Here is a 12,774-nt window from a genome sequence, read left to right as displayed (position 1 = left end):
CACTGAACAATCATGACTGTAGGGTGTGTGTGTGTGTGTGTGTGTGTTTCTCCAGCCTGCTATTAGCACATCAATGAGTCACCTCAGAATCGTTCCCACTCCAACATCCCAGAGCCCCCCGGGGGAACACACAGAGGAAGAGGGCCAACATGGCTGATGAGATTATCTTGGTCCTCGGGGTAAAAGGCTGAAAACGGGTGAAATGTGTGTTTGAAGTATTTTCTCGCTCAAGTATTGTCGTTCTCTTCAGAGCAGTTTGATTCCCTAAAGGAAGGGTGAGATGGACCGTATCATTTCACCTCTGGTCGCTCCACTGCAGGAGGAAAAGCAACATGTTAAAACCGTCCCCATGTTTAGTCCTCACACACACCAGCCTCTAGGTAGTAAATGCTTTTATACATGTTAAATTCAACCACATTCACTTTGTTGTTACCAAATAAACCATTTTTTTTCTTCAGGCAGGTGGAAAAATATGTCCAAATGTTTGTTTTTCTATACATTACACAGTAGTGATTAAGGATCGGGTGAACGGGTCAAGTGGATATTTGTGATTTAGATCCAGGTCAACAGGTCAACTGAAAAACGACACGATGAAAGGACCTGTGATCCACTGGCAATGCGTACTTAGCTAGTAACAAAAGGACAAGCAACGTAGACAAGTAAAACAAAATAATGAAAATTAACCGTTGCTTTTTTTCCTCCTATTGTCATCCGTGATACAGTAGTTCTTTCCTGCAGTAATAAGTCGATTTCAAGAGAAACATGTTCAAATCCCGCCATAAGGATTGTCATATCTACAATAAATAAACAGAAGATTGGAAAGCATGTCCTACTAAACGTACATTGAGAGGAATTTGGTGTAAAAAAATTGTTTTTTTAAATTGTACAAAACAAATTTAAAAGACACACTCAAATGGAAGGTTTGTGTCTATCTCTTTCTGGTCACAAACAGATAGTATACAGCAACGTGACCTTCTTATGTCTGTCTGATAGGTCACTAGATGGAAAGACAGATGTGTGTGTGTGTGTGTGTGTGTGAGTAAACACACAGATTCTTTTTTTTAAATAAACGCAACATGCAAATATTTCTACGATTTTACTGAGTTGCAGTTCATTTAAGGAAATCAGTCAATTATTATAAATTCATGAGGCCCTATTAATCTATGGATTTCACATGACTGGGCAGGGGCGCAGCCATGGGTGGGCCTATGCCCTCCCAGGCCTAGCCAGTCAGAATGAGTTTTCCCCCCAAAAATGGCTTTATTACAGACAGAAATACTCCCTAGTTTGATCAGCTATCCCGGTAGCTAGTCTCAGAAGATCCCGCAGCTGAAGAAGTCAGAAGTGGAAGTCCTGGACAGGCGTGGTTACACATGGTCTGAGGTTGTGAGGCAGGTTGGATATACTGCCAAAATCTCTAAAACGACAATGGAGGTGGCTTATGGTAGAGAAATTAACATTAAATTCTCTGGCAGCAGCTCTGGTGGATATTCCTGCTGTCAGCATGCCAATTGCACACTCCCTCAAAACTTGACACATCTGTGGCATTGTGTTGTGACAAAACTGCACATTTTAGTGTGGCCTTTTACTGTCCCCAGCACAAGGTGCACCTGTGTAATGATCATGTTTAATCAGCTTCATGATATGCCAAACCTGTCAAGTGGATGGATTACCTTTGCAAAGGAGAAATGCTAATGAAACCAATATTTACATGTAGTGTTTATATTTTTGTTCAATATATATATATATATATATATATATATATATATATATATATATATATATATATATATATATATATATATATATATATATATATATATATATATATATATATATATATATATATATATATATATATATATAGTATTCCCAGTTCCAGTAGGAGAATTCTGTCCAGAAGTTCATGAGTTCCAGTCCCACACAAAAACAAAAGGGAATCTCCAAGCAGACATTCCAATAGGAATGCCGAGTGGGTGTCTGATTTTACTCCTTTAGGAGGGAACAATAGTGAGATATGATTGGCTCCCAGTGATGGGGAAAGGCACTCTCATTGGTCATCGTCTCTGTCCAGCTCACATCTCCCTTCGATTGGGCCGCTCGTCCCGTCCGACCCCCACCTCCTTGTCTTCGTAGTTCTCCTCCTCCTGGATCTCTCCTTTCCCGTGTTCTCCCTCTTTCTCTGCTGGGACCTCTTGCTCTTTCACGTCATCCTGCAGCAGAACAAACACAGTCACCAGTTGGGTTAGACCATAGACAGGATGTGGAGAGGACCAATGTTCTACACCAGAGCAGCCAAATATGTATACATGACTCTAGGAACTGCCACCGATGGAACGTTCTAGAGCAGTAAGTTGAGAACATGGAATACAGGCCAACAGGCAGATCATCCTTGAACATTGCGGCAAGTATGGTGAACCGGTGACAGACTGACCATTGTGGAGCAGTGTCAGATCATTCACTAGTGTTTAGATGGGGGGGGGAGGGACACACACACACACACACACACACACAGAATGAGCTTGGGGGTAATCAGACACCCCCAGAGACCCTGAAGAAAGTGTGTTTAATTGGCCAAACCCACAGTCGTTTTCCATCTCAGGGTTCCACGTACAATATTCCATAGTGTTCTAGACTCACGTGTTCTCCGTTCTCCTCGTTGTATGGCTCCTCCTCCTCCTCCTCCCTCTTCTGCCCCCTGGCCAAATCCTCCTGTACCTAACAGGGTTAACCACCATCAGACCATGTCTTCTCCCTCTGTTTAGACCGGTGTGTGTGTGTGTAGTGTGTGTGTGTGTGTGTGTGTAGTGTGTGTGTGTGTGTGTGTGTGTAGTGTGTGTGTGTAGTGTGTGTAGTGTGTGTGTGTAGTGTGAGTAGTGTGTGAGTAGTGTATGTGTGTGAGTAGTGTGTGTGTGTGTGTAGTGTGTGTGTGTGTGTGTGTGTGTGTACCTCGTCCTCCGGATACAGCTCATCCAGATTGTCTTCCTGCTGATCGGGGTTTACCGCCATCTGTAAACATAGAAACCATGACAACTGTTACAATGGCAAGGTCACTGGGGCAACTTTTACCCGTTGCATGTGTCAGGCTAAGTTTGTCATCCTCATATCTCAGACTATTTCTAACTGTCGTCTCCTTCCTATCTTATCCCTCGTTTCCTCCCTCCCTCCTCTCACCACCAGTTCCTCGTCTATGGCTGGGTGATTGGGGTTAGGGTGCGTGTCTGCCTCCTCTTCCTCCCTATGCTGAAGATGCTGCTCCTCTGCCACGTCAAACTCATCCTCTCCCTGGTTATTAGGGTCATCCTCTGGGTCCACCTCCCCCTCTACCGCCCCCTGCAGGACGGGAGGGACGGAGAGAGAGTATCAGTGTGTTGCGTGCGAAACTGTGCATATTACAGTTCAGATAGGGGTGGGTCTTTCTGGTTTACTATCCATGCTCACGCACGCACGCACGCACGCACGCACACAGAGAGGGAAAGAACACTAGACCAACACCCAAGGGACTGTGGCTATGGTTGAGGCTGCTGTTTGTGTCAGGCAGGGAAAGAGAGGAGTTTAAACCCCTCCACTACCAACAGGTCCTCCATAATTCACTACATCACTAGTGAATGAGGAGTTTAAAGCTCTCCAGTACCATAATTCACTACATCACTAACTCTGGTTTTAGGACTTCTTAGAAAGACATGTACTCAATTCAATCATTTTACATGACTTTAAAAGATGTACAACCTGCAGTTAACCCACTGTTCCCCAGTAGGCCGTCATGGTAAATAAGAATATATATATTTAAAAAAAAAAAAAAAATATTTTACCATGCAAGTCAGTTAACAACAAATTCTTACTTTCAATGACGGCCTACCGGGGAACAGTGGGTTAGCTGCAGACTTGTACCGTGTCAGCTCGGGGATTCAATCTTGCAACCTTCCGGTTACTGGCCCAATGCTCTAACCACTAGACTACCTGCCACCTCTACACTCTAACCACTAGGCTACCTGCCACCTCTACACTCTAACCACTAGGCTACCTGCCACCTCTACACTCTAACCACTAGACTACCTGCCACCTCTACACTCTGACCACTAGGCTGCCTGCCTCCTCTACACTCTAACCACTAGGCTACCTGCCACCTCTACACTCTGACCACTAGGCTGCCTGCCTCCTCTACACTCTAACCACTAGGCTCCTGCCACCTCTACACTCTAACCACTAGCTGCCTGCCCTCATTACACTCTAACCACTAGGCTACCTGCCTCTACACTCTTAACCACTAGGCTTCCTGCCCCTCTACACTCTAACCACTAGGACTACCTGCCACCTCTACACCTCTAACCACTAGGCTCCTGCCACCTCTACACTCTAACCACTAGGCTCCTGCCTCCTCTACACTCTAACCACTAGGCTACCTGCCACCTCTACACTCTAACCACTAGGCTACCTGCCACCTCTACACTCTAACCACTAGACTACCTGCCACCTCTACACTCTACCACTAGGCTCCTGCCTCCTCTACACTCTAACCACTAGGCTACCTGCCACCTCTACACTCTACCACTAGGCTACCTGCCTCCTCTACACTCTAACCACTAGCTACCTGCCCCTCTACACTCTAACCACTAGGCTACCTGCCCCTCTACACTCTAACCACTAGGCTACCTGCCTCCTCTACACTCTAACCACTAGGCTACCTGCCTCCTCTACACTCTAACCACTAGGGCTACCTGCCTCCTCTACACTCTAACCACTAGGACTACCTGCCACCTCTACACTCTAACCACTAGCTACCTGCCACCTCTACACTCTAACCATAGGCTACCTGCCTCCTCTACAACTCTAACACTAGGCTGCCTGCACCTCTACACTCTAACCACTAGGCTGCCTGCCACCTCTACACTCTAACCACTAGACTACCTGCCACCTCTACACTCTAACCACTAGGCTGCCTGCCACCTCTACACTCTAACCACTAGGCTGCCTGCCTCCTCTACACTCTAACCACTAGGCTACCTGCCACCTCTACACTCTAACCACCTGCCGCCCCAAAGTTCCTAACTGACTTGCCTAGTTAAAGGTGAAACGTAAAAGAACAACTCTGATGTCAGAGACAAAAGAGTGAAAAGTACAGTTCAAACTGGGATCACAGATTCACATCAGACCATATGACTGTCAGTGGATCATTACAATCAGTGGTTGACAGAGACTGTTAGGTAGACTGATCTAAAGACAGGTCTCACCTCCTGTAGTTGTGGTACTCGGTGGTCCTCTTCATCTTGCTCCTCCTCATCATGCTCCATGTGAGGGTCCCTCTCTGTACACACCGCAAGCCGACAGGTAAACAGCCAGGTAAGCATGGAAAGTATTCAGACCCCTTGACTTTTTACACATTTTGTTACGTTACAGCCTTATTCTAAAATTGATTAAATTCTACACACAATACCCCATAATGACAAAAGCATAAAATGGTTTTCAGATTGTTTTGCAAATTTACATAAAAATAAAACATGACATTTACATAAGTATTCAGACCCTTTACTCAATACTGTGTTGAAGCATATTTGGCAATGATTACAGCCTCGTGTCTTTTTGGGTATGACGCTACAAGCTTGGCACACCTGTTTTTGGGGAGTTTCTCCCATTATTCTCTGCAGATCCTCTCAAGCTCTGTCAGGTTGGATAGGGAGCGTTGCTGTACAGCTATTTTCAGGTTTCTCCAGAGATGTTTGATCGGGTTCAAGTCCGGGGTCTGGCTGGTCACTCAAGGACATTCGGAGACTTGTCCCGAAGCCACTCCTGCGTTGTCTTGGCTGTGTGCTTAGGGTCNACTCCTGCGTTGTCTTGGCTGTGTGCTTAGGGTCATTGTCCTGTTGGAAGGTGAACCTTTGCCCCAGTCTGAGGTCCTGAGTGCTCTGGAGCAGGATTTCATCAAGGATCTCTCTGTACTTTACTCTGTTCATCTTTCCCTCGATCCTGACTAGTCTCCCAGTCCCTGCCTCTGAAAAAAATCCCTACAGCATGATGCTGCCACCACCATGCTTCACCGTAGGGATGGTACCAGGTTTCTTCCAGAAGTGACACGTGGCATTCAGGCCAAAGAGTTCAATCTTGGTTTCATCAGACCAGAGGATCTTGTTTCTCATGGTCTGAGAGTCCTTTAGGTGCCTTTTGGCAAACTCCAAGCGGGACGTCATGTGCCTTTTACTGAGGAGTGGCTTCCGTCTGGACACTCTTCTATAAAGGCCTGATTGGTGGAGTGCTGCAGAGATGGTTGTCTTTCTGGAAGGTTCTCAGAGGAACTCTGTCAGAGTGACCATCGGGTTCTTGGTCACCTCCCTGACCAAGGCCCTTCTCACCTGATTGCTCAGTTTGGCCGGGTGGCAAACTCTAGGAAGAGTCTTCTTCCATTTAAGAATGATGGAGGCCACTGTGTTCTTGGGGACCTTCAATGCTGTAGAAATGTTTTGGTACCTTTCCCCAGATCTGTGCCTCGACACAATCCTGTCTCGGAGGACGCACCTGAGCTCAATTTTGAGTCTCATAGCAAAGGGTCTGAATACTCATGTTTTTTTAATTTTAAATAAATTAGCAAACATTTGTAAAAACATGTTTTCGCTTCGTCATTATGGGGTATTTTCTTTTTTTAATCAAATCCATTTTAGAATAAGGGGAGGGGTCAGAATACTTCCGGGAATGCACTGTATGCAATCACACTCGTCAAGGCCTTATTTCAGACTAATTCATAGAAAAAATAACATCAATTGTGTATAAATGTCAATACCGGTCTCCATCTTTAAAATGGCTCCAGAATCCAGACAGAAAATGTTTGACGAGTTTGATTGATTCTCTCACCTTCGTCATCATCAATATGAGGTTCTTCATCACCTTGGACGATGTCATTGTCCATGTTCTCATAGTTACTCTTCTTCCTGAACAACATAATATTACAACACAATGTAACACCATTCCATGGGCATGTTGTGGGTCAAATTCTTTTCAATAAGTAATTGATGAATTGAACCGAGACCTCTTCGTGACCTCTACATAACCTTTGACCCCTGCCCCTTGCCCTCTGACCTGATCTGCTCTTTCTTCAGTAGCTGTTCCCGACGGTCCGCCTCTCGATGCTGCTCCTCCTCTCTCTCGTGCTGAGCTCGCAGACGCAGCTCTCTCTCCCTCTGCACGGTCATTCTCTGGGCCAGCAGGGCCTCCTGGCGCAGCTGGAGCTCCCTCGTCCTCTGGGTCCTCTCAGCCTCCAGGCGCTGCTGCTCCTTCTGCTGCTCGTAGGCAGACTTCACCCGCTCCGCCTGGGTCACGTGGGCCTCCTGCTGCAGGTGGGTCTCAGGGACGAGGTGGATGTCATTTTGTGGATCCTGGGGAAACCAGACAGACAATGAGACAACAGGTTCTAATGCGGTTTTAAAGAGCTTGTATTAAGCAGTTCTAACTGGTTCTATACTGGTTCTTACCAGTTGTGGTTGGCGTCTCTGACGGTCCAGAGCGTTGTTGTCTGGCTGGTCGTGTTCTGCCTCCAACCCCTCGTCCTCCTGTGGTTGTTCAGATTCCTCCTCCAGCTTCTGGGGCTGCCCGGCCTGCTCCATCTCTTCCTCCGCCAGCTCTCTCCTCCTCTCTGCCTCCCCCTCTGCATCCCCATATCCCTCTTTCTCGGCATGGTGGGACTGGGCAGGCTGAGACTGGAACTCTGGCTTTCCCACTTCCTCTTCCTGCAGATGCAACTGCTTATTAGAAGAACAGAGTGGGTTAGAGGATGAATGTATATGGTAGTGTGTGTTTGTATGTGTGAGTCGGTGTACCCTGGATTGTGTGTCCCCATGGTCTTCCTCATGGGTGTGTGCTTCTACGTGGGGCTCAGCGAATAAAGCAGCTGACTGTGGTGAGGGTGGAGCCTGTTCATGGGGCTCTGCCAATACAGCAGCTGGCTGGGCCTGTTGGTGGGAGGGGTTTTGATCATGTTGAAGGCTGGGCATTCTGATCAGGGTCTCTTTGAGTTGTTTATACTCATCCACCTGGACCTGAGGAGAGACCATCAGACAACCATCAGACAACCATTAAATAACCATCAGACAACCATAACCTTCAGACAACCATCAGACAACCATCAAATAACCATCAGACAACCATTAAATAACCATCAGACAACCATTAAATAACCATCAGACAACCATAAGGAAACAGTGAGGCCAGGACATGCAAACAACCTCAAGTCGGATTTATTGAAGGGCACTTGCAAACTTGCGTTAGCCAAAGGTTAGCCAAAGGTTAGCCAAAGGTTAGAAGTGCGTTAGGAGGCAGCGTTGTCAGAACCAGGAAGACGGCGTAAAGCGAGCCAGAAGATCAGGGGTCAGTGGTGAGAAACGAGAGGTAATCATGCGAGGGGGACAGCCAGGCAGCAGACATGCAAAAGGACAGCCCACCTACAGATGGCAAGACACCGGAGCGAAGGACCATTAGGTCAGTCCACATCAACCCCCCCCCCCGCACCTTTCCCAGAATTATTGTTACATCTTTTCTCCCTTGTACCACTCTTAACTGGACTGGACCAGTTAGCCGCAACGAACCAGATAAGTCAAACAGACTCCATGCTTTTCTGACAGCAAAGCATGAGAATACTTACATTTAGTTCTCCCTCTCTCTCTCGTCCAATACTCCCATTTATTTGTCCGTCAGATAGTTTAAGAATGTTTTGATGTGCCGTCAAGTTCGATGACACCCCGTAGTGAACAACCTCCTGACACACTCCCAACACGAACCAACACTACCGCCGAGTCATGCCTTCCTGTCGTCACTAGGATAGTCCCAGACAGCATGTTAGAAACCAGGATAGTCCCCAGACAGCATGTTAAAGAACCAGGATAGTCCCCAGACGCATGTTTAAGAAACCAGGATGTCCCCAGACAGTGTTAAGAGAACAGGATAGTCCCGCAGACAGCATGTTAAGAAACCAGGATAGCCCAGACAGCATGTTAAAAACAGGATAGTCCCAGACAGCATTGTAAGAAACCAGGATAGTCCCCAGACAGCATGTTAGAACCAGGATAGTCCCCAGACAGCATGTTAAGAAACCAGGATAGTCCCCAGACAGCATGTTAAGAAACCAGGATAGTCCCAGACAGCATGTTAGAAACCAGGATAGTCCAGACAGCATGTTAGAACCAGGATAGTCCCCAGACAGCATGTAAGAAACCGATTAGTCCCACAGCATTTAAGAAACAGGAGTCCAGACAGCATGTTAAAACCAGGATAGTCCCAGACAGCATGTTAGAAACCAGGATAGTCCCAGACAGATGTTAAAACCAGGATAGTCCCAGACAGCATGTTAGAAACCAGGATAGTCCCAGAACAGCATGTTAGAAACCAGGATAGTCCCAGACTCATGTTAGAAAGCCAGGATAGTCCCCAGACAGCATGTTAAAACCAGGATAGTCCCCAGACAGCATGTTAGAAACCAGGTAGCCCAGACAGCATGTTAGAACCAGGATATTAACAGCCTGAAATCCAGACAGCATGTTAGAAACCAGGATAGTCCCAGAGCATGTTTAGAAACCAGGATAGTCCCAGACAGCATGTTAGAAACAGGATAGTCCCAGACGATGTTAGAAACCAGGATAGTCCCAAGTCAGCATGTTAGAAACAGGATAGTCCCCAGACAGCATGTTAGAAACCAGGATAGTCCCCGTCAGCATGTTAGAAACCAGGATAGTCCCCAGTCAGCATGTTAGAGAAACCAGGATATCCCCCGCTGTTAGAACAGGATGTCCCAGTCAGCATGTTGAAACCAGGATAGTCCCAACAGCATGTTAGAAACCAGGATATCCCAGACAGCATGTTAGAAACCAGGATAGTCCCAGAGCATGTTAGAACCAGGATAGTCCCCAGTGCTTTAGACATAGTTCAACAGTTTAGAAACCAGGATATCCCAGTCAGCTTTTAGACCAGAAGCCATCAGCATGTTAAAACCGAGATAGCCCAGACAGAGTGAACGTAGTCGACAGCTTTACTCGATCCAGAAGCTGTTGAAAGCCAATAGTCACAGCAGTTAAACAGGATAGCCCAAACGTAGAAAGTCAGTGTGTCTCCACTACCGTGAGCGGCGACCGCGGCGCTCTTTGTGGCCTCTAGCGGTCAGTGCAAGCTGAGTATGCGCAGCCTTCAAGTCTTATGTAACTACTGTAATAATATACAACAAACAATAATAATATAGTAAGATTAAAAAAACAACAGTTGGTGATGGATCCTCCTTTGCTTTTTCCAATATTCATATTACACATTTACAGCAAATAATTCCAGTGTTAGTCGTCAGACTCTAGTATTCCCAGCGACTCACCCGTGCATCCTGCGCTGTGTGACATGGATGTCCTGGTGAGATTTCCTCAGCTGCTTATTCTCTCTCGCCAGATTATACACATTCTCCTTACAGCTAATTATAAAAAACATGCACATATTTATTATGTCACACACGCTTCTCAACTCCAACGCAAGCACCGCCTCCAAGTCAGCAGAGGGAGACAAAGACCAAGTATTCACTCCTTTCTGGCTGTTTCTGGTTGGCTGGCTGTCTCTGCTGGCTGGCTGTGGTCTCTGCCTGGCTGTCTCTTGTCTCTGCCTGCTGTCTGTGGTCTCTGCCTGCGGCTGTTCTGTTCTCCTGTGGGGTGGCTGTGTCTCTGCCGTCTTGCCTGGCTGCTGTGTCTCTCCTTGGCTGGCTGTTGTCTCTGCCTGGCTCTGCCTGGCTGGCTTGTGTCTCTGGGTGGGTGGCTGTGTCTCTGCTGGCTGGCTGTGTCTCTGGTGGGTGGCTGTGTCTCTGCTGGCTGGGCTGTGTCTCTGGGTGGGTGCTGTGTTGCCTGGCTCTGCCTGCTGGCTGTGTCTGCTGGGTGGCTGTGTCCTCTGGGTGGCTGTGGCTGTCTCTGGCTGGCTGTGGCTGTCTCTGGCTGTGGCTGTCTCTGGCTGTCTCTGGCTGTGGCGGTCTGTGGGTCTGTCCGTGGCTGTGGGTGGGTTCCGTCATCCCAGTCCGTGTGCGGGTCGTCGGTGTGTGGGTGCGCACCTTTGAGTTTGGAGGCTTCCATCTCTTTGGTCTGCTGTAGTTTGTCGAAGCGGTCCTTGTGTTCGTCCAAGGCCTTGCCGTGGTCCTCTCCCTGAATCTGATGCTGCTCCTGCAGGTCATAGTGCTGCTTCTTCAGGTCCTCATGCTGCTTCTAAAACAACAAGGACAGACTGTGTGTGTGTGTGTGTGTGTGTGTGTGTGTGTGTGTGTGTGTGTTTACTTACCTTCAGCATCTGGTGCTGCCCATGTAAAGAGTTCAATCTGCTGCTGGAGTCCTGCTGTTTAACAAACAAAAACGACAAACATTTACAATCCCCGTCTCTACTCGTCCTTTAATATTACATTATCAACAACCCCAAACACACTCCCCCCTCAGAGGCATTTCAGCCCACAGCAGGAAGTGACATCAGTGCTGCTGACCTAATAAAACCATTAGAATAGAACTGTGGCTCAGTCTGGACAGATGTTGGCAGTCAGACAGATTCATTTAACAGTCCTACTATAACAGATGGGCACATTAATGCTGGATTTAACAGCATCTCTTTCTGTCAGTACTAGAGCTGAGGACTAAGGCCTACCTTCTCCTTGTTCAGAGACTGTTGGGTTTCAAGTTTATACACCAGATAATCTGTTGGAGAAAGGAGGGGAAGATATGATGGAATCACCACGGTTGTAAAGAGTGTATAATTGAGGATTGATGTACTTCATGTAGTAATTTAGACACCATTGGCTGCTCTCTCTCACCCTCTTTGGCCTTCTTGTGTTCCACACGTTCCTTCTGCAGAGACTTCTCTAGCCGCGAGCGATGCTCATACACGACTGAGAAACAGAGAGAAAACAGAGAGGATGAGGGAGAGAGAGAGAAAACAGAGAGGAGGATGAGGGAGAGAGAAAACAGAGAGGAGGATGAGGGAAAGAGAGAGAAAACAGAGGAGGAGGATGAGGGAGAGAGAGAGAAAACAGAGAGGAGGATGAGGGAGAGAGAGAGAAAACAGAGAGGAGAATGAGGGAGAGAGAGAGAAAACAGAGAGGAGGATGAGGGAAAGAGAGAGAAAACAGAGAGGAGGATGAGGGAAAGAGAGAGAAAACAGTTACTGTGAGGGGATGTTCTCACAGGGCCATCTGGACTGGAAGCTAAACAGAAAGCTGTCTATGATACAAACATTTAGACTTAACACACACACACACAAAAGGATAATTATAGGCTTTGTACAAGCAAACAGATCCTTTGCTGTGTGTGTACTGTACGTGTGTGTGTGTGTGTGTATGAATGAGGGTGTTCTATATTGGTTCAGAGTGTGTATTCTGGCATTCGCTGAATGATGGTCAGGTGTGATACTCCACAGTCCCTGAGATTGACCTCACCTTTACCTATCCCCACCTCTTCTCAAATCCCAAAGTGGGTAAAGTTAGTAATAATTTGACAAGCAGAATGACACGGTTGTGGAGGAGAAGCTTTATTTCCAACAAGTTGTAAGAAAAACTATTAGTCTTTGTCTGAATGAGAAAGAGTGTTTCTCCAGACTTTAAAAGGGGTAGAGTGAGATCATGAAAACCAAATGCAAATAGCAACCCAACCCAACACGTTGTCCGTATAATACAACCTGGAAAATCATAGCAGCACAGTGTCAGAGCGCCTTTGAACGTCGCCAGAGCGCCTTTGAACGTCGCCAGAGCGCCTTTGAACGTCGCCAGAGCGCCTTTGAACGTCGCCAGAGCGCCTT

At 47.0% G+C, this 12,774-nt stretch overlaps 1 protein-coding gene across 1 annotated transcript in view; it reads right to left on the bottom strand.

Moving 5' to 3' along the window:
- Positions 1-335: 335 nt before the first annotated feature.
- Positions 336-12,774, bottom strand: part of LOC112074603 (Golgi integral membrane protein 4) — an 18,644-nt gene continuing 6,205 nt past the window's right edge. The window contains 16 exon segments of the mRNA XM_070440595.1: positions 336-2,213; positions 2,641-2,718; positions 2,950-3,009; positions 3,175-3,333; positions 5,232-5,305; positions 6,844-6,920; positions 7,069-7,364; positions 7,461-7,727; positions 7,806-8,038; positions 10,111-10,176; positions 10,333-10,354; positions 10,357-10,419; positions 11,049-11,201; positions 11,275-11,328; positions 11,629-11,678; positions 11,795-11,869. Coding sequence (XP_070296696.1) covers positions 2,076-2,213; positions 2,641-2,718; positions 2,950-3,009; positions 3,175-3,333; positions 5,232-5,305; positions 6,844-6,920; positions 7,069-7,364; positions 7,461-7,727; positions 7,806-8,038; positions 10,111-10,176; positions 10,333-10,354; positions 10,357-10,419; positions 11,049-11,201; positions 11,275-11,328; positions 11,629-11,678; positions 11,795-11,869 — 1,865 coding nt within the window. The 3' untranslated portion in view covers positions 336-2,075.

Source organism: Salvelinus sp. IW2-2015, unplaced genomic scaffold (genome assembly GCF_002910315.2).
Source record: "Salvelinus sp. IW2-2015 unplaced genomic scaffold, ASM291031v2 Un_scaffold2713, whole genome shotgun sequence".
NCBI classification, from domain to species: Eukaryota; Metazoa; Chordata; class Actinopteri; order Salmoniformes; family Salmonidae; genus Salvelinus; species Salvelinus sp. IW2-2015.
Note: the sequence above shows the minus strand (reverse complement) of the source record. Positions and strands in the feature narration are given on the sequence as shown.